This window comes from Leucopleurus acutus, assembly GCF_964270905.1.
Source record: "Leucopleurus acutus genome assembly, chromosome: 8".
In the NCBI taxonomy this organism is placed as follows: domain Eukaryota; kingdom Metazoa; phylum Chordata; class Mammalia; order Artiodactyla; family Delphinidae; genus Leucopleurus; species Leucopleurus acutus.
In genome coordinates, this window is record NC_139151.1 from 98,418,473 (window position 1) to 98,445,955 (window position 27,483).

General features: G+C 40.3%; 1 protein-coding gene across 2 annotated transcripts; it reads right to left on the bottom strand.

The window, feature by feature from the left end:
* Positions 1–4,432: 4,432 nt before the first annotated feature.
* Positions 4,433–27,483, bottom strand: LOC309965828 (glycine N-acyltransferase-like). Of its 2 annotated transcripts, none has more exons than XM_082845610.1 (6): positions 27,296–27,483; positions 21,555–21,650; positions 18,134–18,241; positions 12,212–12,338; positions 9,924–10,095; positions 4,433–5,670 (listed from the first exon to the last, which is right to left on the bottom strand). In XM_082845610.1, the coding sequence occupies exons 2-6, from the start codon at positions 21,630–21,632 to the stop codon at positions 5,268–5,270; spliced, it is 888 nt and encodes a 295-aa protein (XP_082701736.1). In that variant the 5' UTR covers positions 21,633–21,650; positions 27,296–27,483; the 3' UTR covers positions 4,433–5,267. The 2 variants fall into 2 exon arrangements, with proteins under 2 accessions (XP_082701736.1, XP_082701735.1); XM_082845609.1 differs by having other exon boundaries at positions 27,224–27,483.

A 27,483-nucleotide genomic window follows, 5' to 3' on the forward strand; every position in this document is an offset into this window, starting at 1 on the left:
ATTTCCCTTCATGGACCACATAGATTAAGCTTCCACAACCAAACAAGGAATCTCTTTATTACATGCAGACTGGAGGAGGGGGATTAAGGAAGCTCAGCTTTTAGAAATCCCAGCTAAAGAATGTCACTTACCATCTGGTTCTACAAGGATCCAGTCATTAGCCACTGCAGTTGTTGACCTTCAACACACCCCCTGAAAACAATTCAGGGCAGAGGTCAGTAACGAGACACTTGTGCTCTGGCAAAACTGGCAGAACAGGTCTTCAGATAGTTAGATATTTTCAAGAGAAACTTTTATGAACCCCAATTCTTACGTCTTCCCATATTTAGAAAAGCACTAAAATCATTCACAGAGGTATCTGTTCCTTGTGACTAACAGTGACTTACCAAGAAGTGTGCTTATCCCACTACCGGGCATATACCCTGAGAAAACCATAATTCAAAAAGATACATGCACCCCAATGTTCATTGCACCACTATTTACAATAGCCAGGACATGGAAGCAACCTAAATGTCCATTAAGGATGAATGGATAAAGAATATGTGGCGCATATATACAATGGAATATTACTCAGCCATAAAAAGGAACAAAACTGAATTATTTGTAGTGAGGTGAATGGACCTAGAGTGTGTCATACAGAGTCAAGTAAGTCATGAGAAGAAAAATAAATACCGTATGCTAACACGTATATATGGAATTTAAAAAAGCAGTACTGATGAACCTAGTGGCAGGGCAGGAATAAACAAGCAGATGTAGAGAATGGACTTGAGGGCATGGTGAGGAAGGGGAAGCTGGGGATGAAGTGAGACAGTAGCATTGACATATATACACTACCAAATGTAAAACGGATGGTTAATGGGAAGCTGCTGCATAGCAAAAGATCAACTCAATGCTTTGTGATGACCTAGAGGGATGGATAGGGAGGGTGAGAGGGAAGCTCAAGAGGGAGGGGATAAGGGGATATATGTATACATATAGCCGATTCACTTTGTTGTATAGCAGAAGCTAACACAACATTGTAAAGCATTTATACTCCAATAAAGATCTGAAAAAAAGAAAAAAAAAGTCTGTTTGATTGCACATCCCCCTTCTCCAAAATTACATATATGCTGACCTCCCCCCTTACCTCTTTTTTTTAAACTTTTTATTTTATGTTGGAATACAGTTGATTAACAATGTTGTGTTATTTTCAGTTGTCAACACAGTGATTCAGTTATACATATACATGTATCTATTCTTTTTCAAATTCTTTTCCCAATTAGGTTGTTACATAATATTGAGCAGAGTTCCCTGTGCTATACAGTATGTCCTGGTTGGTTATACATTTTATTTTATTTTATTTTTTACTTTTTATAAGTATTATCAAATTTCCTTCTTATTCTTTTTTAATACATCTTTATTGGAGTATAATTGCTTCACAATATTGTGTTAGTTTCTGTTGCACAACAAAGCGAATCAGCCATATGCATACACATGTCCCCATATCCCCTCCCTCTTCAGCCTCCCTCCCATCCTACGTATCCCACCCCTCTAGGTCATTGCAAAGCACCGAGCCGATCTCCCTGTGCTATGCTGCTGCTTCCCACCAGCCAACTATTTTAAACCGTTTTTTTGTTGTTGTTTTTTTGTTTGTTTGTTTTGTTTTTTGCGGTATGCGGGCCTCTCACTGTTGCGGCCTCTCCCGTTGCAGAGCACAGGCTCCGGACGCGCAGGCTCAGTAGCCATGGCTCACGGGCCCAGCCGCTCCGCGGCATGTGGGATCTTCCCGGACCAGGGCACGAACCCGTGTCCCCTGCATCAGCAGGCAGACCCTCAACCACTGCGCCACCAGGGAAACCCCAGCCAACTATTTTACATTCAGTAGTGTATATACGTCGATGCTACTCTCACTTCACCCCAGCTTTGCCCTCCCACCCCATGTCATCAAGACCATTCTCTATGTCTACCTCTTTATTCCTGCCCTGCAACTAGGTTCATCAATACCATTTTTTTTTAGATTCCATAAATATGCGTTATCATATGGTATTTGTTTTTCTCTTTCTGACTTACTTCACTCTGTATGACAGCCTCTAGGTCCATCCGCCTCACTACAAATGACTCAATTTCATTTCTTTTTTTTTTTTTTTTAACATCTTTATTGGGGTATGATTGCTTTACAATGGTGTGTTAGTTTCTGCTTTACAACAAAGTGAATCAGTCATACACAAACATATGTTCCCATATGTCTTCCCTCTTGCGTCTCCCTCCCTCCCACCCTCCCTATCCCACCCCTCCAGGCTGTCACAAAGCACCGAGCCAATATCCCTGTGCCATGCGGCTGCTTCCCACTAGCTATCTACCTTACTACGTTTGTTAGTGTGTATATGCCCATGCCTCTCTCTCGCCCTGTCACAGCTCACCCTTCCCCCTCCCCATAACCTCAAGTCCGTTCTCTAGGAGGTCTGCGTCTTTATTCCTGCTTTACCCCTAAGTTCTTCATGACATTTTTTTTCTTAAATTCCATATATATGTGTTAGCATACGGTATTTGTCTTTTTCCTTCTGACTTACTTCACTCTGTATGACAGACTCTAGGTCTATCCACCTCATTACAAATAGCTCAATTTCATTTCTTTTTATGGCTGAGTAATATTCCATTGTATATATGTGCCACATCTTCTTTATCCATTCATCTGTCAATGGACATTTAGGTTGGTTCCATGTCCTAGCTATTGGAAAAGGTGCTGCAATGAGCATTGGGGTGCATGTCTCTTTTTGAATTATGGTTTTCTCAGGGTATATGCCCAGTAATGGGATTGTTGGGTCATATGGTAGTTCTATTTTTAGTTTTTTAAGGAACCTTCATACTGTTTTCCATAGTGCTTGTATCAATTTACATTCCCACCAACAGTGTAGGAGGGTTCCCTTTTCACCACACCCTTTCCAGTAATTATTGTTTCTAGCTTTTTTATAATGACCATTCTGATTGGCGTGTGGTGATACCTCATTGTTGTTTTAATTTGCATTTCTCTAATAATTAGTGATGTTGAGCATCTTTTCATGTGCCTCTTGGCCATCTGTATGTCTTCCTTGGTGAAATGTCTATTTAGGTCTTCTGCCCATTTTTTAACTGGATTGTTCGTTTTTCTGATATTGAGCTCCATGAGTTGTTTGTATATTTTGGAGATTAATCCTTTGTCTGTTGTTTCATTTGTAAATATTTTCTCCCATTCTGAGGGTTGTCTTTTTGTATTGTTTATGGTTTCCTTTGCTGTGCAAAAGCTTTTAAGTTTAATTAAGTTCCACTTGTTTATTTTTGTTTTTATTTCTGTCACTCTAGGAGGTGGGTCAGAAAAGCTCTTGCTGTGGTTTATGTCAAAGAGTGTTTGTTTTTCCTATGTTTTCCTCTAAAAGTTTTATAGTGTCTGGTCTTACATTTAAGTCTTTAATCCATTCTGAGTTTATTTTTGTGTATGATGTTAGGGAGTGTTCTAATTTCATTCTTTTACATGTAGCTGTCCAGTTTTCCCAGCACCACTTATTGAAGAGGCTGTTTTTTCTCCATTGTATGTTCTTGCCTCCTTTGTCATAAATTAGGTGCCCATATGTGCGTGGGTTTATCTCTGGGCATTCTATCCTGTACCATTGGCCTGTATTTCTGTTTTTGTGCCAGTACCATACTGTCTTGATTACTGTAGCTTTGTGGTATAGTCTGAAGTCAGGGAGCCTGATTTCTCCAACTCTGTTTTTCTTTCTCAAGATTGCTTTGGCTATTCGGGGTCTTTTGTGTTTCCATACGAATTATAAGATTTTTTGTTCTAATTCTGTGAAGAATACCATTGGTAGTTTGATAGGGATTGCACTGAGTCTGTAGATTGCTTTGGGCAGTATAGTCATTTTCACAATATTGATTCTTCCAATCCAACAACATTGTATATTTCTCCATCTGTTTATGTCATCTTTGATTTCTTTCATCAGTGTTTTATCGTTTTCTGAGTACAAGTCTTTCACCTCCTTAAGCAGGTTTATTCCTAGATATTTTATCCTTTTTCTTACAATGGTAAATGGGAGTGATTTCTTAATTTCTCTTTCTGATTTTTCGTTGTTGGTGTGTAGGAATGCCAGAGATTTCTGTGCATTAATTTTGTATCCTGCAACCTTACCAAATTCATTGATTAGTTCTAGTAGTTTTCTGGTGGCATCTTTAGGATTTTCTATGTATAGTATCATGTCACTGGCAAATAGTGACAGTTTTACTTCTTCATTTCCAATTTTTATTACGTTTATTGCTTTTTCTTCTCTGATTGCCGTGGCTAGGACTGATTATCCATTTTAAATATAGCAGTGTGTACATGTCAATCCCAAGCTCCCTAAACATCCCCTCTCCCACTCTTCCCCCTCCCCCACCCCACCCCAGTAACCATAAATTCCTTCTCTAAATCTGTGAGTCTGTTTCTATTTTGTAAATAAGTTCATTTGTACCATTCTTTTCCCCCTTACCTCTATGGAGGAGTTCCTCAGAGCTATCTGAGAAACTGTTTCCCAGACTAGTCCTCAGTAAGCCCCCAGTAAATCTGAAACTCCCAGCTCTCACCTTGTGCAATTTCAGAGGACAGAAACAACGTTAGTATCTCTTTCCTGAAGTAGGAGTTGCAAAAGAAGATATTAATGCCAGTCAGTCTTTTTGTTTTAATTATCTCTGCTGCATTATACACACACACACACACACACACTCTCTATATCTATAGATATAGAAATGTGTGGTATGTGTGTATAGTATATTTCATGTGATTATAATACAAGGCTTAAGAAGTGACCTGGGAAAGGAGGATATTCAAAGAGCTACTCAGAAGACATGTGACTCTATAGTCAATTAAAAACAACACGTAGAAAGCCAGAGGGAAAAAGTCCTAGAACCCACAAATTATTACAATCCTTCTGGCAAATTGGAAAGGGTCAGTGAGCTAGTAGTTCCAGGAAGAACAATGCAGAAAAGCATGCAACTAAATATAAAGCATGACTAGGATGCTGGAAGTGTAGGAGCTGTACCAGCCCGACAGCTGGGGTGCCTGGCCTGTTTCCTACTGAGGAAATTAAGGGAATCCTGGGAGGTATTTGAGCACAGAGACTGAGGCTATCCTGTTCACTACCCATCACTGCTTCCTCAGAGCTCAGGACCCTTCATTACCATTGATTACATTTTATTCCCTCTCTCCTCTCTCCATCACCCATCAGCTCCTCCAGCCACATGCCCTGTCCATTCAACACTGTCTTGTGTTCAGGTCTGCTTCACAGAGGCACAAAGTTCCACTGGTTCCAGTCACTGGACACAGAGATATTCTGCAGCTTGAAGTTCAGTTTTTGCATGATGTGATTGGCCCTATCTACATGGGAATACATGGGGAAGCCAAGTTTGTCTAGAGCCTGAACCTGGACATAGATGAGGTAGGTGATGAGGCCCTGGGCCCGGTACTCAGGTATGGTGCCTGCCATCCGCAGCTCTCCTGTCTGGTCCATTAGGGCCCAGGATACAGGGGTCCCCTCAGGCCCCAGCAGGCAGAAGGTGGGGAAGGTCCGGATACAGCGCTCGATGAACCGCTGGCTCCTCTCATTGCCACCAAAATGCCAAAATTTATTCACCAAGGCAGCATGGGTAGGATCCAGGGATGAGAGTTTCAACACCTTTTGATGGCTATTGGGAACAAGGGGAAAGAATAGCTCATAATATTGAAACTGTATACAAGCCTGTTTATCCCTGTCCTTTGAAATAAAAACCTTTTGCTTTAGTCTCCCAGGCCTCCCTTGAGTGTCAAAAGGCTAACAGAGTTAATGATTAGAAAATGTGAAGATCTAGAAACAGAAGAGCTGTTGGGCTGAGAAACTGGTAACAATTTAGACTATAAATCTGCCACATGGCAGAATCACTGAACTCACAGTTCTCTGCAAGATATTGATAAGGGCCTGACACACATTTCTAAGTTGTTTTTATAGGAAGCATATCCCCACCAGATGAAAACTGCTCACCTCAAGAACATAGACTGGTTGAAGCCAGGAGGTTGATGATGCTTGAAACTTCACCTTGATGCCAACCAATCCAAGAATTGTGCACAAGCTGACCACAACCCTGCAGCAACCTCCCTCACACTGACTTTAAAACCCCTTCCCTGAAAGCCATTGGGGAGTTCGAGTCCTTTGAGCATGAGCTGCCCATTCTCCTTGCTTGGTGCCCTGCAATAAATGCTGTACTTTCCTTCACCACAACCTGGTGTCAGTAGATTGGCTTTACTGCAAGTGGACCCAAGTTTGGCTCGGTAACAATATCACATGTACTGTGGAGTATTTTATTTGTCCCCTGCCCCAATTGTTCTGAGAGGGGAATAGGAGCATACTTAAGCATAAGTGCTCTGTAGCCAGGCTGTCTGGATTCATAATCTGACTCCTTGGGTGATTTGGGGCTGATTACTTCATTTCCTACTTCCTCTATTTCTTCATCTAATAAATAAGGATGATAATCACACCTCCTTTATAGAATCATTGTGAGGCTTAAATGAGTCAATGGATGTAGGGGCTTAGAACAAGCACCTGGCAGATAATAAATCCTCTACAGAAATTAGCTACAATTGTTTCACTTGGCCTCCGCTGCAACTTTCCAACCTAGATAGGGCAGGTGTTCTTATCCTTATTTTACACAGAAGGAAAACGTTGCAGAGATATAAACAAGTGCCCCAAAGCACACGCTAGCAAGCAGTGAAGCCAGAGCTTAAAATGTTGATGTCCAAAGGTCCTTGGCTACCATGTTGAACAAGTGGGGAGGCTGAAGTCCAGAAAGGGGCAGTGACATGAAGTGCAGGCAGCCCCCAAGGCACAGAACACTGAATCTGATGGCATCTGCAGGCTGTAAAGGGGCTTTGGGAGGTGTCCTGGAAAGAGCCCACAAGGTGAAACTAGGAGATCTAGACTCAAGCTCACTATGCCCTTAACCATCCATGGGACCTGAACAAGCTATCTCATCATCTGAGTCTGTTTTCTGTCAGGAAAATGGGGATAATATCTCCCATCCTGTTTATCCTACAGTGCAGACAAGGGGATCCAGAGAGATTCTTTGATACAAAGTGAATAAAACTCTCCCAGGAGTACAGACGGAAGGCCATGGGACTGGGCATCTTTAGCTCAAATCGCCACCATCAGTGTTCAGTTCTATTCAGTGTTAGACTGGACATCAATGGGGGAAAATATATTATTTGTTGAAATTCTCTTTATTGGAAAAATTTTTTTGTCAAGTGAATTTACTGAACACATTTATTAAATACCTACTATATACCAGGCACTGTTTTAGCTGTGGAAGATCTATCAGTGAACAAGACAGGGAAGGTACCTGCTCTCTCTCGTGGGTTTGCAACGTTGTTGGGGAGAGTTCAAACATCCAGTAAGTAAGATGGTTAACTAAATTACCTAATTTCAAATAATCATAAGTGCTACAAAGAAAATAAAAGTGGTCATGTGTGGAAAATAACTGGGAAGTGATTTTAGGTGGAGTGGTCTAGCCTGGACTCTCTGGAAGGTGACATTTGAGCAGTTCTGAACAGCAAAAGAAGTCATGTGTGTCAGGATTGGGTGGGGTGATGGCAGAGGGAAAAGCTGACTCAAAAGGCCTGAGCTTACAAACAACCCAATCAAAAAATGGGCAGAAGACCTAAATAGACATTTCTCCAAAGAAGACATACAGATGGCCAAGAGGCACATGAAAAGCTGCTCAACATCACTAATTATTAGAGAAATGCAAATCAAAACTACAATGAGGTACCACCTCACACCAGTTAGAATGGGCGTCATCAGAAAATCTACAAACAACAAATGCTGGAGAGGGTGTGGAGAAAAGGGAACCCTCTTGCACTGTTGGTGGGAATGTAAATTGATATAGCCACTATGGAGAACAGTATGGAGGTTCCTTAAAAAACTAGAAATAAAATTACCATATGACCCAGCAATCCCACTACTGGGCCTATACCCAGAGAAAACCATAATTCAAAAAGACACACGCACCCCAATGTTCATTGCAGCATTATTTACAATAGCCCGGTCATGGAAGCAACCTAAATGCCCACCGACAGACGAATGGATAAAGAAGATGTGGTACATATATACAATGGAATATTAATCAGTCATAAAAGGGAACGAAAATCGGTCATTTGTAGAGATGTGGATGGACCTAGAGTCTGTCATATAGAGTGAAGTAAGTCAGAAAGAGAAAAACAGATATCGTATATTAATGCATATATGTGGAATCTAGAAAAATTGTACAGATGAACCTGTTTGCAAGGCAGAAATAGAGACACAGATGTAGAGAACAAACATATGCACAGCAGTGGGGGAAAGGGGGATGGGGGGTGGGATGAAGTGGGAGATTGGGATTGACATATATACACTAATACATATAAGATAGATAACTAATAAGAACTGCTGTATAAAAAATAAAATAAAATATAATTTAAAAACAAAAAAGCCTGAGCTTACAATGATCGATGGCAGGAGGAAGACCAATGTTGCTGGGGGCAGTAAGCAAGAGAGGAGATGAGGTCTAAAAAGTAGATGGGTGTTGGCTCTTATAGGGTCATGTTGGAGTTCCGAATTATTTCCAAGTGAGATGGGAAGTACTCGAGTCTTTTAAGCAGGGGAAGAACATGGTCTAATGTGCATTTTTTTTAAAAAAAAGATTACTCTGGCTGCTTGGCAGAAAATGGATGGTTAGGAGACCAAAGCAAAAGGTGGAAGAGAAGGTAAGAGGTATAGTGGGTTGAATGGTGTGTCCACTCGAAAGGTGTGCCCACCTGGAACCGGAAAATGTGACCTTATTCAGAAAAAGCATCCTTGCAGGTGTAAGTACATTGAGGATCCCAACATGAAGTCATCCTGGATTATCTAGTGGGCCTTTAATCCAATAAAAAGTGTCCTTATAATAGACAGAAGAAAAGACACAGACACACACAGAGAAGCCCATGTGAAGGCAAATTCAGAAATGAGAGTGATGAAGCTGAGACAGGCTGGGACCTGGAACCCTTTGCTGCAGTGCTACAATGCTTGCACCTGGACAAACTTCTCCTCGGGCAACAAAATGCAAAGAAACTAAAAATAACTGTGTGCATGTGCACTTGGGGCAAATTATGGACAAAGGGACAAAAAGACCCAAAACGCCCAATTCCCACTTCTGAAGAGCCAGGAGCAAAAAACAGGGTGTCGGGAGCAAAAGCTGGGTACTGCGCATGCCCCCTGCACACAACACCACCAAAGGGGTGAGCAAAACACCTAAGCCAGCCCTCTGGCCCGACCCCTGGACACACCCCTACCCTCACCCCATATAAGGAGCCAGCTCGACCCCCTGCTTCAGCCAGCAGGCAAGCAAGGGAACCTGTGGTTTCTTCTCTCTCCCCACTGCTGCAGCAGGGGCCCCAATCGAGCCTTACCTGAACTTCTTGTCTGGCCTCTAATCAGTTTCTATTGATTGGGGAAGGCCAAGAACCCTGGTTGGTATCAAAGCCACAAGCCAAGGAATGCCTAGAGCCACCAGAATCTGGAAGAGGCAAGGAAGGATTCCCTCCTAGAGGCTTTGAAGGGAACAGAGGCTCGCCAGCCCATGGACTTGGCACTTCCGGCCTCCAGAACTGTAAGAATAAATTTCTGCTGTTTAAAGGCGCTCCAGTTCGTTGTGCTTTTCTGCGACTGTCCTAGAATGTGCTGGCTAATTCAGTGGTGACAGCTATGAGGCTTCTTCCTTTTTCGTTTTGTTTTGTTTTTGTTTTTTGCCGCACCGCGCAGCCTGCGGGCGGGATCTTAATTAGTTCCCAGACCAGAGGGATTGAACCTCTGCCCTAGGCAGGCAGTGAAAGTGCAGAGTCCTAACCACTGGACCACCAGGGAATTCCCCAGAGCAACTTCTTTCAGACTTACATGGACTTGTATTTATCACCATTGGGTGATACGTTTTTTGCATCCAGCAAGGAAGTAGCCAATTTCTTTGTTGTCTCAGAGACCATGTAGAGAAAGCACTGTGTTCGCTTCACCTTGCCCAATTTAATAGCCGCAAGATTGTTTATCACGTCATCCAGGCTGGACTGTGAACCTAGATGGAGGAAATGAATTATATGAGATATCACTGTTCCTTTAAGTGTCAGGAAAAAGCTGTCCAACGGCTGCAAAGTTTGCAGGTTTCGAATTATTAAAACTCGTGTCCCATCATGAAAAGACTTCTGTGGGATAATGGCAAATCACTCTCATATTTAAAAATAATTCAAAACTGGGATAATACTACAATTCCTGAATACATCACAGTACAGTTATGACCATCAAAGAAGATGAGGTATAAAGATAATCAAAATTGATTGAAAAATTCTATGCACTCAGTGTAGTAGATTGCTGCTACAGAGTTTGTTCCTCTTCACTATCTTGATTTTTTTCTTCTTAACTGACTATGGGCTTGACCATGAAACTTGCTTTGGCCAATAGAAAAATAGCAAATATGAATCAGTAAAAAGCTTGAAAAGTGACTATGCCTGGAGGTTTGCCTTTTCTCTCTGCTCTTGAGAACCTGTGACTTCTATACACCGCCCAAGCCACTTGATCAGCACAGTCAGTAGCCAGCACAGACAAAGCCAGCGTTAACAGCCAAACTTGAGATTATGGCTGACTTAGTCCTACCAGCTCACTGAAAACCCCCAGCTGACTGCAGCTACATGGGTGAATCTAGGAGAGACCAGCAGAAGAATCACTCAGCTGAGCCTAGTCCAAATTGCTGACCCACAAAATCGTGAGCTAATAAATGACTGTGGTTTGCAGTCACTCTCTGGGGATGGTTTGAAAACCTAACTGATAAAATCAGCCATGGTGCTGAGCACTTCTCATTCAAGATCTTATTCAATCTTTAAATGGCTTATGTTTTGGGTACTATTCTAATCCTCTTTTTTTTTTTTTTTTTTTTGGTACGTGGGACTCTCACTGTTGTGGCCTCTCCCGTTGCGGAGCACAGGCTCCGGATGCGCAGGCTCAGCGGCCATGGCTCACAGGCCCAGCCGCTTCACGGCATGTGGGATCTTCCCGGACTGGGGCACGAACCCGTGTCCCTGCATCGGCAGGCGGACTTTCAACCACTGCGCCACCAGGGAAGCCCTAATCCTTATTTTTATATATAAGGAACTGATCCACAGAGAGGTTGTTCCTTGCCTTAGATCACATAACTACTAACAGGCCCAACAAGGTCACAATTTTAGGTAGTCTGACTCCAGAGAATACTTTTTTTTTTTTTCTGGCCGCACAATAGCTTGGGAGATCTTTGTTGTGGAATCTTAGTTCCCCGACCAGGGATCGAACCTGGGCCGGGCCTCTGGCAGTGAGATCACAGAGTCCTAACCACTGGACCGCCAGGGAATTCCCAAATACATTCTTAACTACTAAATTCCTCCTTCGTAAATAAGACAATGATAAAACGGAGATGAGACAGAAGGAAAGCTCTGCTCCCATATTCAATCTCCCTAATAGATCCTGGAATAAACCACGAATCCTTAGCTATTAAGAAATTATGTTATTCATGATTTCCTATGTAAACCCCATGTACTGCAGTCTTCAAGTTCTAATTCACTACTGTTGGAGGAGGTCATCAAGAAGACGTGCTACCTGTTGACTCATGAGCTGGACCCAGGCAATTGGAGGTTCCCCACTCCCTCCCCTCCTTGGAAGGTGCTTCCCACTTGCCTTCCCAGCTCCCAGAAGCTGCTCCAGGACACAGCCTTGAGATTGAAATGTGGTGTTGAGATATCTGGATTGGGTACATGCCTGAACCCAGTTAAGGCCACTATATAAATGTTTAAGATTTTGGCAGGTGGGTGAGGTGATATACTCATCCTGCAGTCTCCTGCAGGAAACAAGCCTGGAAGTTCCCCTGCTTATTAAACTTGCCACCTACCAATTGGAAGTAGTTTGCCCCTTTCTTAGGTCTCTCCTTGCCATACATGTACATGGGGGCTGGTTTCAGATTTCACCTGGGAAGCTCCCAAATAAGCTTGTGAACTAACAACTATGGAGGTAGTGGTGGCAGCTGAGAGAAAGAATGGACAGCAGGCTGAGTGTCTAGGACTTGGAGCAAAGATATAGAGGATGTAGGGCTGTCATTCGAAATGAAAAGTGACACTACAGATACAGACATGGGAGATCTCAGTAGCCAGCACACATCCCAGTTCCCTTACTTTGAATCTGCAAATGTTGCTTCCAGTTGATGACTTCTGGCAAACCAAGGAATTCCTGACATTTCTTAGGGTCCTTGGAGTAGACTTGGTAAGTATTGGTGTAGTGATCAAGGTCATCTGTCATCTCCTGTTTGGGTTGGGAAAAGTCGAATCAACCAGAATGCTTGTATTTAGTGATTGCCATATTCGTTTTCAGGGTTCCATTATCTTATGACACTTTTAAATACTAAAATATTAGCTTTTTCGTTGTATTGATTTTATTGAAGGATTATTTACATTATGAGATCAAGTCAATTAAGTCCCTGATTCAAGTCAATCAAGTCCCTGATTCAATTAAAAATGAAAAATGTCCTGAACAATACTACTCCTAACTCAGTTATTGCTTTAAATTTTCAAACCAAGCAAAAATGATCCATTTAAAATTATTTTTCTATCCCTCCATGAAACTCATTAAGAAGCTTGAAAAAGGGGCTTCGCTGGTGGCGCAGTGGTTGAGAGTCCACCTGCTGATGCAGGGGACGTGGGTTCGTGCCCCGGTCCGGGAGGATCCTGCGTGCCGTGCAGCGGCTGGGCCCGTGAGCCATGGCCGCTGGGCCTGCGCGTTCGGAGCCTGTGCTCCGCAACGGGAGAGGCCACAACAGTGAGAGACCCGCGTACCGTAAAATAATAATAATAATAAAAAACTTCCAAGGGGGAAGAAAGTTTATTTAAAGAAATAATGGCTGAGGACTTCCCAAATCTTGAGAGAAATTTGGATACACAAGTTTATGAAGCTCGTAGGTCACCAGTCAACTTAAAGAGAACCTCTCTTAGACACATTATAATAAAACTGTCAAAACCCCCCAAAAGGCTATCAGCAGATTTCTCAGAGACCTTGCAAGCCATGAGAAGATGGGGCAATATATTCAAAGTGCTGAAAGAAAGAAACTGCCAACCAAAAATACTTTACCCAGCAAAGTTGTTCTTCAGAAAAGATAGCAAGATATCATTTTTAATATCTTGCTATCACTATTTGTTTGTGATATTTGTTTTTTTATTGGACATCTATTAACAAATTATTGTAGCTATAGATATTTTAATATTTTGTCCTTTAATCTTTATACTTGAGTTAGGTGGCTAAAAACCATATTACTATATGAGAGTATTCTGAATCTGACTATATGCTTACTTTTACCAGTATGCTGTATATTTTCATGTTTTTATGTTACTAATTAGCATCCTTTCCTTTCAGCTTGAAGAACTCCTTTTAGCTTTTCTTTTCTTTTTTTTTTTTAAGAAAGAATTGGAATATTTTTTTCGATGTTTCACTAACTTTCATGAACAAACAAAAACTGAGGAAGTTCATCACCAAAAGACCTGCCTTATAAGAAATACTGAAAGGGGAACAGTTCTCAGAGCTTTCTGAGATGCTCTTCCCAGGTTATAATCCTCAAATTTGGCTCGAATAAAATGTTCCGATTCCTTCTTAAAAAAAAAAAAAAGAAATGCCAAAAGGAGTTCTTCACACTGAAAGGAAAGGATGCTAATTAGTAACATAAAAACATATGAAAATATACAGCATACTGGTAAAAGTAAGCATATAGTCAGATTCAGAATATTCTCATATAGTAATGTTATGGTTTTTAGCCACTTAACTCTAGTATAAAGATTAAAGGACAAAATATTAAAATATCTATAGCTACAATAATTTGTTACTGGATATCCAATATAAAAAATATATAAATAGTGACATTTAAAAACATAAAATGGAGGGAGCAAAAGGATAGAGTTTTTGTATGCAATCAAAGTTAAATTGTTATCAGAGTAAAATAGACTGTTATATTTATAATATGTTTTACATAAGCCTCATGGTATCACAAAGCAAAAACCTACAGTAGATTTACAAAAGATAAGAGAAAAGAATCAAAGTTTACCACCACAGAAAATCATCAGTTCACAAAGGAAAGTTGCAAGAGGAAGAAAAGAACAAGAGGACTACAAAACAGCAGAAAACAATAGGGTGGCATTAATAAGTTCTTACCTGTCAATAAGTACTCTAAGTGTAAATTGATTCAATTCTCCAATCAAAATATATAGAGTAGCTAGATGGATTTAAAAAAAAAAAAAGATCAACTCTGTGTTGCCTATGAGACTTTAAGCTTTAAGGAAACACATAGGCTCAAAGTGAAGGGATGAAAACGGCATACCATACAAATGGAAACCAAAAGAGAGCAGGAATAGCTATATTTGTGTCAGACAATATAGACTTTAAGCCAAGAATGATAACAAGAGAAAAAAGAAGGCTATTACAGAACTTTTTTTTTTTTTTTCGGTACATGGGCCTCTCACTAGTGTGGCCTCTCCCGTTGCGGAGCACAGGCTCCAGATGCGCAGGCCCAGCGGCCATGGCTCACAGGCCCAGCCGCTTCACGGCATGTGGGATCTTCCCGGACTGGGGCACGAACCTATGTCCCCTGCATCGGCAGGCGGACTCTCAACCACTGCGCCACCAGGGAAGCCCTATTACAGAACTTTGATGAAAGAAATTGAAGAAGACATAAACAAATGGAAAGATATACATTTGGATTTATGGTTAATGAATTGGTTAAGGTTTCATGGATTGAAAGAATTAATTTTGTTAAAATAATCATATTACCCAAAGCCATCTGTAGATTCAATGCAACCTCTATCAAAATTCCAATAGCATTTTCACAGAAATAGAAAAAAAATCCTAAAACTTATATGGAACCACAAAAGATTGACTAGACAAAGCAATCCTGAGAAATAAGAACAAATATGGAGGCTTCATACTTTCTGATTTCAAACTATACTACAAAGCTGTAGAAATCAAAACAGTAAGGTATTGGCATGAAAATAGACACATAGACAAATGGAATGGAATTGAGAGCCCAGAAATAAGCTCTCACATATATTATCAACTAATATTTGACAAGGGAGCCAAGAACACTCAATCAGGAAAGAATAGTCTCTTTAATAAATGGTATTGGGAAAGCTTAATAAACACTTGCAGAAGAACGAATCTTACACCACTCAAAAAGTTAACTCAAAATGGACTGAAGCCTTAAACATAAGTACTGAAACTTTAAAAACCTAGAAGAAAATATAGAGATAAAGCTCCTTTGACATTGATCTTGGCAACGATGTTTTGGATATGACACCAAAAGCACAAGTAAAGAAGGCAAAAAATCAATAATTGGGACTACATCAAACTAAAAAGCTTCTGCACAGCAAAAGAAAAAATCAACAAAATGAAGAGACACCTATCAAATGGGAGAAAATACTTTCAAATCACATATCAGATAAGGGGCTAGTACCCAAAACATATTTTAAAAACTCATACAATATAATATAAAAAACCCCAAACAATCCCATTAAAAATGGGCAGAGGAATTGACATACAAATGGCCAACAGATACATGAAAAAGTGCTTTACATCACTAATTATCAGGTAAATGCAAATCAAGACCACATACATACCAGAATGGTTATCATCAAAAGGACAAGAGATGGGCTTCCCTGGTGGCGCAGTGGTTGGGGGTCTGCCTGCCAGTGTGGGGGACATGGGTTCGAGCCCTGGTCTGGGAGGATCCCACATGCTGCGGAGCAACTGGGCCCGTGAGTCACAACTACTGAGCCTGCGTGGCTGGAGTCTGTGCTCCGCAACAAGAGAGGCCACGATAGTAAGAGGCCCGCACACCGCGATGAAGAGTGGCCCCCGCTTGCCGCAACTAGAGAAAGCCCTCACACAGAAACGAAGACCCAACACAGCCAAAAATAAAAATACAAATAAATTAATTAATTTAAAAAAAAAAAAAGAAAGAAAAGGACAAGAGATAACAAGTACTGGGGAAGCTCTGGAGAAAAGGGAGCCCTGTGCACTGTTGGTGGGAACGTAAATTGGTGTAGCCACTATGTAAACAGTACAGAGATTCCTCCAAAAATTAAAAATAGAACTGTCATATGAATCAGGAATCCCATTCTGGGTATATAGCCAAAGCAAATGAAAACAGGATCTCAAAGAGATACCTGCACTCCATGTTCATTGCAACATTATTCACAATAGCCAAAGTATGGGAAAAAAATGAATGGATAAAGAAAATGTGGCATATCTTTACAATGGAATTTCAGTCAGCCACAAGAAAGAAGTAACTCCTGCCGTTTGTGCCAACATGGATAGACCTTGTAGGCGTTATGCTAAGTGAAATCAGTCAGACAGAGGAAGACAAATACTGTATGATCTTCTTTATGTGTGGAATCTTAAAAAGCTGAATCATAGATACAGAGAGTTGGATGGTGGTTACTAGAGGCTGGGGAGGCCTAGGTGGGGGAAACGCGGAGATATCAAAAGGTACAAACTTCTAGTTTGTACCAGATAGATAAATAAATTCTGAGGATCTAATATACAGTATGGGGATTATAGTTAACAAGGCTGTATTATATACAGTTGACCCTTGAACAATGCAGGGGTTATGGACCCCAACGCTCCATGCAATTGAAAATCCGCACATATAGCTTTACAGTCAGCCCTTGTATCTGCTGTTCTGCATCCACAGATTCAACCGTCCTCAGATGGTGTCGTACTGTAGCATGTAATTATTGAAAAGAATCCGCATAGAAGTGGACTCGTGCAGTTCAAGCCCATGTTGTTCAAGGGTCAACTGTACTTGAAAGTCTCTAAGAAAGTAGATCTTGAATGTTTTCACCAAAAAAAAGAAATGGTAATTATGTGACCTGATGGAGTGTTAGCTAAAGCTATGGTGGGAATCATTTAATGATATATGTGTATCAAATCTACACATTGTACATTTTATACTTACAAAATCTTATATGTCAATAATCGCTCGTAAAGCTGGACAACTCTTATTTTTAAGACTGTATTTTTGAAAGTAGCTCAGGTTTCTATCAATAATTAAAAGTCTTCATTTTCAGATTATTTACTTTGGTTATTTTGAATAATATTTCTTACCAATTTCACTTCTATATAAGTTCTATAAAATACATTTATATTAAAATTTTAGATTTTTACTTGATATTTTAAAATATCATTATATGTTTTATTTTTGAAATGTCTTAGCTATTCAATTTCACTAATTAAAAAATTATCATACAATATGTAAACGACAATTCCAACTATGTCATTTGCTCCTCAGTTTTCCTTAGTTCACTCTGTTATTTCAGACCTTATGGCTTGCAACTACTATTTCCTCTGCTTTGAGGGCAGTCCTTCCCTGCCACCATGTAAAAAATCTTATTTGCCTTCAACATCCAGTTTTGGTAAAATTTCTACTAAGAAGCATTTCTGATCCTCTCCCTGCAACCTCTACCACATATAGTCTTTTTCCTGCCCTGTTTTATTTGTTTTATTGATGACAGTAGGTTATAACACCCTGCAGTATCTCAATGGGAAGACAGTATCACAATGAGAAGTTTTGAGTTAGCATGAATGAGTTGGTGTGGTTTCAAAACTGGTGTTTTTAAAAGGTAGGAAATATTTTTTCCCCCTTGGGTTAAGAGTTTAAAATGGGTTTCATTTATTACAATGCAGAATTCTAGCCTGGGAAATTCTCCTTTGATACCTTTAACAAAAGTGACCATCTACATAATCCTACATTACCACAACCTCCCACTGGTTGCCTCTATTCCCACAAACTGGGTGCAAGAAATGACAAAGTGTGTTTGGTCTTAAGCAGCAGCAGGATGCTATCTGTGTTTTGATCCTGCCTGTTTCACACGACGCTGTAATTTACCTGTGTATTTATCTATAATCTCCTCCAGGCTGTGGGCTTTTTGAGGACAAGGACTTGTTAACCAACACCTCGATTCATTTCTATAATCCCAGGGTCTACCACATTGCCAGGTGCATGGTAAGCACATAGCAAATACGAACATACATGCATATTCATTCCACATCTGGCACCTTACCTGCTCCTGAGGGCGGATAACCACTGTATTAAAATCAGGCCACCTGTCCACCAGGGCCTGTAGCTTGAAAGGGTTTCCCTGGTTCATGTGGAAGGTGGTCCCATAAACCTGCAGTATCCGGACAAAGTGAGAGGGTCAGCTTATTAGGAAGGGATGGCAAAGTGCCTCGTTTGATCAGGGCAAGGTTTATTTCTATGAAATAATGAAATTTTTTGATTAGAAGGCACCTAATGAGAATTTCTGCAGACCGTTTATTGGTTCTAATTTTTGCCCCAATAAATATATCTTTAAAAAATATTCATATAGGGCTTCCCTGGTGGCGCAGTGGTTGGGAGTCCGCCTGCCGTTGCAGGGGACACGGGTTCATGCCCCGGTCCGGGAGGATCCCACATGCCGCGGAGCGGCTGGGCCCGTGAGCCATGGCAGCTGAGCCTGCGTGTCCAGAGCCTGTGCTCCGCAACGGGAGAGGCCACAACAGTGAGAGGCCCGCGTACCGCAAAAAGAAAAAATATATATATATATATATTCATATAGAAAATATTCAGACCAATGAAATTTATGAATAAAAGTTATGAACTCTCCCATTGTAGAATTTAATAAAATCTTTAATAAATTTCCTTCTATTCATGTACACACGCAACAAACTTCACAAAAAATGAAAAATATCAGATACACTCCACTCCAGGTGTTTCCAACTTTTCAGTGTAAACAATGGCCCTTCAAAGAATATCTTTTTGCAGAAATCTTTGCATATGTACCTGATATTTGCTTAAGGAAGGTTTTTAGAAGGGAGATTGCTGGGCCTAAAGTTATCTACATGTTTAAGGCTTTTTAACATATATTTTTAAATTATCCTCTGGTAAAGGTAAATATTTCCTACCAATAAGTGGAGGCTATAGTAATTAAAGGTCAGGGACAATTGTCTCTTTGGTCCTTTCATAGCAAATAAAAATAAAGCCAGATAGTCTACCCGTAGAAGAATGCTTACCTTTCTTTTTCCCAGAGTAAAAGGATGGTTTACAAATGGTTAAGATTGAGAAAAGTGAATAGATTCAACTCACCCCAAATTATGCCAGGCCTTTCAAAGCATTAGCCTCACCTAAGATGCATCCACAATTCACCCCACTGTAAATTTATGGTCTGATGTGTAATAACAGTGGCTAATATTTGCATATCTTCTCCATGTGCAAGGCACAGTTCCACCTGTTCAACATAAAGTCTTCTCATCCTGACAATAACCCCAAGAGGTTAGAGCTCTCATTACTCCCTTCCTTTTATTTTGGCTGCGTGGCTTGTGGGATCTTAGTTCCCCCACCAGGGATCGAACCCAGGCCCTGGGCAGTGAAAGCACCAAGTCCTAACCGTGGGTCACCAGGGAAGTCCCTCATTACTCCCTTTTTGTATGAGAAAACAGAAGCATGTAAAAGTTAAGTGATGTGGTGTTGACATACAGCTTGATGATGGAAGAGGTAGGCACAGACCCAGGCAGGCTGGACGCTGAGTCTGCCCTTTTAGCCACAGAACGAATGCGATGTCACTGTCATCAACCTAACTCCCATGGTAGGATTATGGTGCATGTTCTTGACAAAACTAATAATAGAAATTGAAATATGTAACTTTATCGACCAATGTCCAAGGCGTTATGCCCAGTGGATGAGCGTAACAGTTAGTACTTGGCTTCAAGGGTTAACCTGCCTGGAATAAAACCCTGGTTACTTACTGTGTGAACTTGGTAAAGTACAGAGACCTAGTGTCTCTGTGCCGGTAGAATACCACAACCAGGGTTTTGACATTGATACGGTCAAGATGTGGAACAGTTTCATCATCACGAGCATCACTCGTATTGCTCTTTAGAGTCACACCCGTTACCCTCCACTGCTCACGTCCTCCTTCACCTCCAGCAACCATCAATCTCTTCTCCACTTCTATAATTTTGTTATTTCAAGAATTTTATATTAATGGACTCATGTAGCGTGTCATCCCTTGGGATTGGCTTTTTGTTTACTCAGCATAATTTTCTGGAGCGTCGTCCAGATTGTGGCAGGTATCAATAGGTCCTTTCTTCTTTGTCGTTTAGTAGCATTCCACAGTATGGATGTACCCCCGTTCATTTAGCCATTCGCCTATGGAAGGACATCTGAGTTGTTTTGACTATTATGGATAAGGTTGTTATAGACATTCATGTACATAGTTTTGTGTGAAAATAAACTTGTATTTGTCTGGGGCAAATGCGCAGGACTGTAATTGCTGGTTGTGTGCTGGTTGCAAGATTAGTTAGAAACTTACAAATTGCTTTTCAAGAGTGGCTGTACCGTCTCACATTCCCACCAACAATACATGAGAGATCCAGTTTCTCCTCATTCTTAACAGCATCTGAAGTGGAGGACCTATTTCGCTCAAAGCATACAGGTAGGCTCAGGTGAGTTGAAATCGGGTAAATGGATTATATTTCTGGCCTCAACAGTAACCAGTTGGGCAAGTTATTTAAGTTTCCTTCGTCAGATGCATCATCTACAACATAGGGAGAAGAGTGACACCCTCCTCATATGGGAGTTTTGAAGTTTATATGAGTTCACAGATAAAGCCCAGTGGCTGGGATGAGGTAAGGGCTATAAGTGCTTTTTATTGCCACTAATGAACTGCACTGGCGTTGTTCTGACCTCGAGGTCCCCATTGGTGCCGGTGCTGGGCAGTGGTTGCATGTGTCTTAAGATTCTATCTTTAGGTGTAAAAGGAGCTTTTAAAAAGCAGTTTAGGGACTTCCCTGGCGGCCCAGTGGTTAGGACTCCACGCTTTCACTGCCAAGGGCTTGGGTTCAATCCTGGGTCGGGGAACTAAGATTCCACAAGATGCATGGCCAAAAAATAAAAAATGAAAGAAAAGCATTTTACTCGTTTCATCAATCCTCTAAATGTTAAAAATGAAAATATAAATAAAACGTGCATAAATCCAGCCACTTTGTAACAAATTTTGCTGCAATAAAAAAATGAAGACTATATAATTATTTCTAGGTCTCCTCCATGGACAGTGCATAATCTTTTGGATTTCAAAGAAATAGGAGTTGACCTATTAAATGTTCCAAGAAGGTACATGGTGGTTAACCTTGCCTTGGGCACAAATGTTTAAAAATTAGTATGTACTTAGATCAACCTTTTAAAGAGAAATCAAGGAAATGTTTTTGAGTCTGCAGAGAGCGTTTTTTTTGCCACTTAAAAGTATCAGACAAGTCATATTACTGAGACCTGTTTCCTCTTCTGGGACATGAGTATAATAGACCTCCCTTGCCAAGAGGTGCTATGTGAGATGCAGCGTGAGTGAGTTCCTGCCACAGAATGGGTGCTCAGTAAAAGCTCATTCTCTTTCTCACCTCTATTACAAGAAGACGCAACCATTTGGTTCCCTAAGAATGTCCCATGCTCACCTTTAAGGACTCAGGGAGGCTCTTCCTTAAGTATTTTTCTAGCATCTGCAGCATCTGTGGACCCTGTAAGCGGAGCATCTTCGCAGGTACCTTAGCCTAGAGAGAAGACCAAGAAACAGCCAGGAATGAGAAGATACTGAACCAATAGAAATAGATTGGCACACGTTTACCTGAACCTTAGAAGATAACAGGTGAGATAAATTTGCCTAGAAAACTGCTTTGGGACAGGGGGAGAAAGTATAGTCACCATAGATTTCTAGCCTTACTATGAAGGACAGGAGTTTAGAAGGGCATCATAAAAGTCCTGAAAGGGCCACCTCATAGAAGACACAAAGAAACAAGCACCGAAGACTCTATCCTAATACCTATGTCCAAGCCCTCCTTCAGTGCCTTTTATTGGTGTCACTGTCATTAAAGTCCTCACCAACTCCAAGGAAGGATGAGACGGGCAGAAAGCACAGGGTTCTCTTTCTGATAATTTTCGCTTCACTTTCTTATACTACCCTGAATTTTAGTCATTAAAGACACATATATTTTAACAAACATATTCTTTTTTTAAATTGAAGTATAGTTGATTTACAATGCTGTGTTAATTTCTGCTGTACAGCAAAGTGATTCAGATATATATATATATATATATATTTAAAAATATTCTTTTCCATTGTGGTTTATCATAGGATATTGAATATAGTTCCCTGTGCTATACAGTAGGACCTTGTTGTTTATCCATTCTGTATATAATAGTTTACATCTGCTAACCCCAACCTCCCACTCCATCCCTCCCTTTGCCCCGTCCCCCTTGGCAACCACAAGTCTGTTCTCTATGTCTGTGAGTCTGTTTCTGTTTCATAAATAGGTTCATTTGTGTCATATTTTAGATTCCACATAGAAGTGATATCATATGGTATTTGTCTTTCTCTTTCTGACTTACTTCACTTAGTATAATAATCTCTATTTACACCTATGTTGCTGCGAATGGCATTATTTCATTCTTTTTTATGGCTGAGTAATATTCCATTGTATATATACCACATCTTCTTTATCCATTCATCTGTTGATGGACATTTAGGTTGTTTCCCTGCCTTGGCTATTGTGAATAGTGCTGCTATGAACATAGGGGTTCCTGTATCTTTTTGAATTAGAGTTTTCTCTGGATATATGCCCAGGAGTGGGATTGTTGGATCATATGGTAATTCGATTTTTAGTTTTCTAAGGAACCTCCATACTGTTTTCCATAGTGGCTGTACCAATTTACATTCCCACCAACAGTGTACAAGGGTTGCCTTTTCTCCACATTCGCTCCAGCATTTGTTATTTGTAAAGTTTTTAATGGTGGCCATTCTGACTGGTGTGAGGTGATATCTCATTGTAGTTTTGATTTGCATTTCTCTAATGATTAGTGATGTTGAGCATCTTTTCATGTGCCTGTTGACCATTTGTATTTCTTCTTTGGAGAATTGTCTATTTAGGTTTTCTGCCCATTTTTCGATTGGGTTTTTTTTTGGTTGCTGTTGTTATAGAGTTGTATGAGCTGTTTGTATATTTTGGAAATTAAACCCCGTCGGTCACATCAAACAAACACATTCTTTAAATATGCAAGTGCATCTTTGTCCATGATTATCCCAATGTCACCATTAACAAGCTATGTAATCTTCAAAAAGTTACTTGACTTCCTTGTTCCTTGGTTTCCTCATTAACAAATCCTCTGGAAAGAGATCCTATCTTAGAAAATTGCTATGAGAATTAAGTGAATTAATACATATTAAGTGAATAGAAAAATTTCCAGCATATATTAACTCAAAATGTTATTATTGTTATTATTGTTATTATTAATATTGTCCCTGGCCGTTAACTACACAGTAATTCAAATCAGTCCATTGGGTTGTTCTTCTGTATTGAAGGAATGGGATGTAACTTAAACACAGACCACGATATGAACATCTTCAGTTAGAATAGTGCCCTGGGAAGAATCATAGATGTGAGGATTAAATGAAGTAATCCACGCACTGGCACCAAATGAATGAAAAAGTGCATGTAAAACTCTTAGCAGAGTGCCTAGCAGAGAATAATATTAATACGTCATTATTATTATCATTCCCTGAAGGAAGCAGGAAAAATGTAGATTGATGTACTTAGTCCTTTTGTGCTGAGGCACTTCACCTTTCCAGATCTCTGTCCAGCATGTTCTTGGCTTTCTTCTTTTTAGGAACATATGCCCTTTGGCATGGTCAGTTAAGATACAGACTTGTAGAGATGGAACCAGTGTTGCTTACTTTCAATGGGAAAATGCTTATGGTTCCAAAGATCTCATTTACCTGTTGGAACCTGCTGTGTGGACAGATCTGAGATTGCTTGAATGAGTGAATATTCTTGACTTTTCCATGTGTATATCCTGCCCCACACTCCCAGGTACTCTCCAGTTCTTTGGGGACCAACAGGCCATTTTGTTCCCTATGTTCACTTACTGGTTTGACGAGAGGAGAGTCTTTGACAGCATTACTATAGCTGTGGTTATATCTTTTAAAAATACATTTATTGTTGAATAATTTAAATGGGCATAATTAAAAGCATATGTAGGGTACAGTTCTATGGGTTTGACACATGTGTATGCCTATGAAACCATCACCACCTTTCATCCCCTGTGTTTCTTGGTTTCTCTTTGTAGTCATTTGCTCCCCACGGCTAGCCTACTCAGGAACTGATCAGCAATCACTATGGATTAGTTTGCCTTATATTGAATATAATGTAATCATACTATGTACTTTTCATGTGGTATAATGATGTTAAGATTAAAACAATTTGATCACGTAACAGTTGTTTGTTAATTTTTATTTCTGAGTATTATTTCATTGTAGAAATATACTACAATTTATTTATCTATCCATCTGTTGATAGGTGTTTGGGTTGTTTCTTTTCTTTCCTTTTTTTTTTTTTTTTGTGTGGTATGCGGGCCTCTCACTGTTGTGGCCTCTCCCGTTGCGGAGCACAGGCTCCGGACACGCAGGCTCAGTGGCCATGGCTCACGGGCCCAGCCGCTCCGCGGCATGTGGGATCCTCCCGGACCGGGGCAGGAACCCGTGTCCCCCGCATTGACAGGCGGACTCTCAACCACTGCGCCACCAAGGAAGCCCTCTTTTCTTTTCTTTTTTTTGGATATAATAAGTAGAACTACAATGGATATTCATGTAAAAGCTTTGTAGTGGTTATATGTTTTCACTTATCTCAGGTAAATACCTAGGAGTGGAATAGCTGGATTGAATGGAAAGTATATGTTTAACTATATAAGAAACGGCTAAACAGTGTTTTCTAAGTAGTTCTTTCATTTTACATTCCTACCAGCAAATCATGAGAGTTCCAATTACTCCACACTTCAACAATGCTTTGGACTGTTGGTCTTTTTATCTTTTAATTTATTATTATTTTAAAAAAATTTATTTTATATTGGAATGTATTTGACTTAGAGTGTTGTGTTGCTTTCAGGTGTACAGCAAACTGACTCAGTTATACATATACATATATTTATTCTTATTCAGATTCTTTTCCCATATAAATTATTACAGAGTAGAGTTCCCTATGCTATACAGTAGGTCCTTATTGATTATCTGTTTTATACGTAGTAGTGTGTATCTGCTAATCCCAAACTTCTAATTTATCCCTCCACCCACACCTTTCCCCTTGTGTAACCATAAATTTGTTTTCTAAGTCTGTGAGTCTGTTTCTGTTTCGTAAATAAGTTCTTTTGTATCATTTTCGGACTGCTGGTCTCTTAAATTTTAGCTAAACTATGGATGTGAAGAGTTATCTCATGTGGTTTTAATTTACCTTTTCATGATGACACTGTACTGGTAATTCATGTTCTTTTTAAAAACTTCTTGATCAGTTTAGAGCAGGGTTCCTTACATTTAGCACTACTTCTATTCCAGCCCAGACAATTCTTCGCTGTGGAAAGCAATTCTGTGTACTGTAGAACATACAGTAATGTCCCTGGCCTCTACCCGCTAGCCATCAGTAGTAACACCTCCACTCTCAATTGTGAAAAACAAAAATGTCTCCAGACATTGGCTCCATCTCCTTGAGAGCCTCAGGATAGTGGAAGTCTAACGTTCCGAGAGACAAATGTGACCTTTTATCCAGAAGCATCTTGTAAGAGGTAAAATGAAGCAGAAGAGGCAAAATGAGCTTGATGCCAAATTTCTGGGGTTGTAACATTGTTATAATACCTGCAAATCACATAATGTGAGACTGCTCTGCATATAGACATGCACACATACACACAGTGGAAAGTACCACCACCGCCACCAACAAACATATTGTCCAGTTAATAGGGTAGACTGAGACCTGAAGAGGCTCTAGAACACTGTACAGTCAGGGTGAGCTTTTAGCTTTGGCAAAGGGCAAAGTCCACAGTTCAGACCCAGCCTTTGCCTTATTATAAATGTTTGTAAAATGTTGAACAATTCAAACAGAGAAAACAAGTTCTAAAGAATAGTTTTATAAAACAACATTAACAAATAGGAACAAACAAGACACAAACTTGATGTCTAGCACTAGGATAAGATTACATAAATTATGATCTCTTAGTATGCTGCAACTCTAGGAACCATTAACATAGTAACTATGACACACACACACACACATATACACAGGAGAATACTAAAATAAAAGGAGAAAATGTAGAACATAAAACAGTACATAATTCCTGATTATAATAGGTAAATCTTTGCTTACACATATTCTATATGCAACATATACGAGAATTTTAAGGATGTAGAAAGATAAATTTAGAAGGGAAAACAAAATATTGAAAGACATTTTATGGGGGCTTCCCTGGTGGTGCAGTGGTTAAGAATCCACCTGCCAATGCAGGGGACATGGGTTCGAGCCCTGGTCCAGTAAGATCCCACATGCCGCAAAGCAACTAAGCCCGTGAGCCACAATTACTGAGCCTGCGCTCTGGAGCCCGCAAGCCACAACTACTGAAGCCTGTGAGCCTAGAGCCTGTGCTCCGCAACAAGAGAAGCCGCCGCAATAAGAAGCTCGGGCACTGCAACAGAGAATAGCCCCTACTGGCCACGGCTAGAGAAAGCCTGCGCACAGCAACGAAGACCCAACAGAGCCAAAAATAAATTTAAAAATAAAAAGACATTTTATGGCCGTAACATTATTGATAAAATCTTTTAAATTAACTTTCTTCTTCACATGATTCGAATTAACTGTAAATCTGGCCTGCATTCTAGTCCACATTCCTCTGCATATTTCCTCTTTGACTTTGAACAGACTACTTCACTTTCCTGGTTAACCTTTATCTAAAGAAAAAGCTACCTCCTTTAGAAAGTTTCCTAAAGGACTAAATAGAACGATGTTTGCTTAGTATCTCGGCACATTAGGTGCTAGATAAATGTTACTTGGATTAGCATCCTTCCTTGCAAATGTTATTACTTTTCCACTCACCCACCAGCTTCCCAAATCCCTCCATATCACTTATCTGCTTAGAACGAAACCTGGTTTAATCCTTCCAAGAATTTTTTCCACAGTACACCTGCTGTATACAGAGTACCTGCAATGCATTATTTCTCAAATTGAATAGACTCCCTTTTCTTCAACCTAAGTGTCAATAAATAACTCGGCCCTTCATTTGGAAACCAGCAAGAGCATTTGATTTTTCCCACCTTGTCGTGAGAGGAAAATGAGGAGGCAGGTGTCACAAAGCAGCGATTCTCTCCAATGAGATGAGTCCTCACCTTGTCTCCACGAAGAAAAGTCCCCAGGAACAAATGAGAAGTAGCAGACTTTTCCAGAATATGAACTTCCCTTTACCCTGGCAAGTACAGCCAGGAACTGCAAAGTGTGTTTAGGTAATTTTTCTACAGAAATAGCTAAATTGAAGCTGTTGAAGTAGACCTTGTCTATTTAAAAGCAGCGAGGAGAA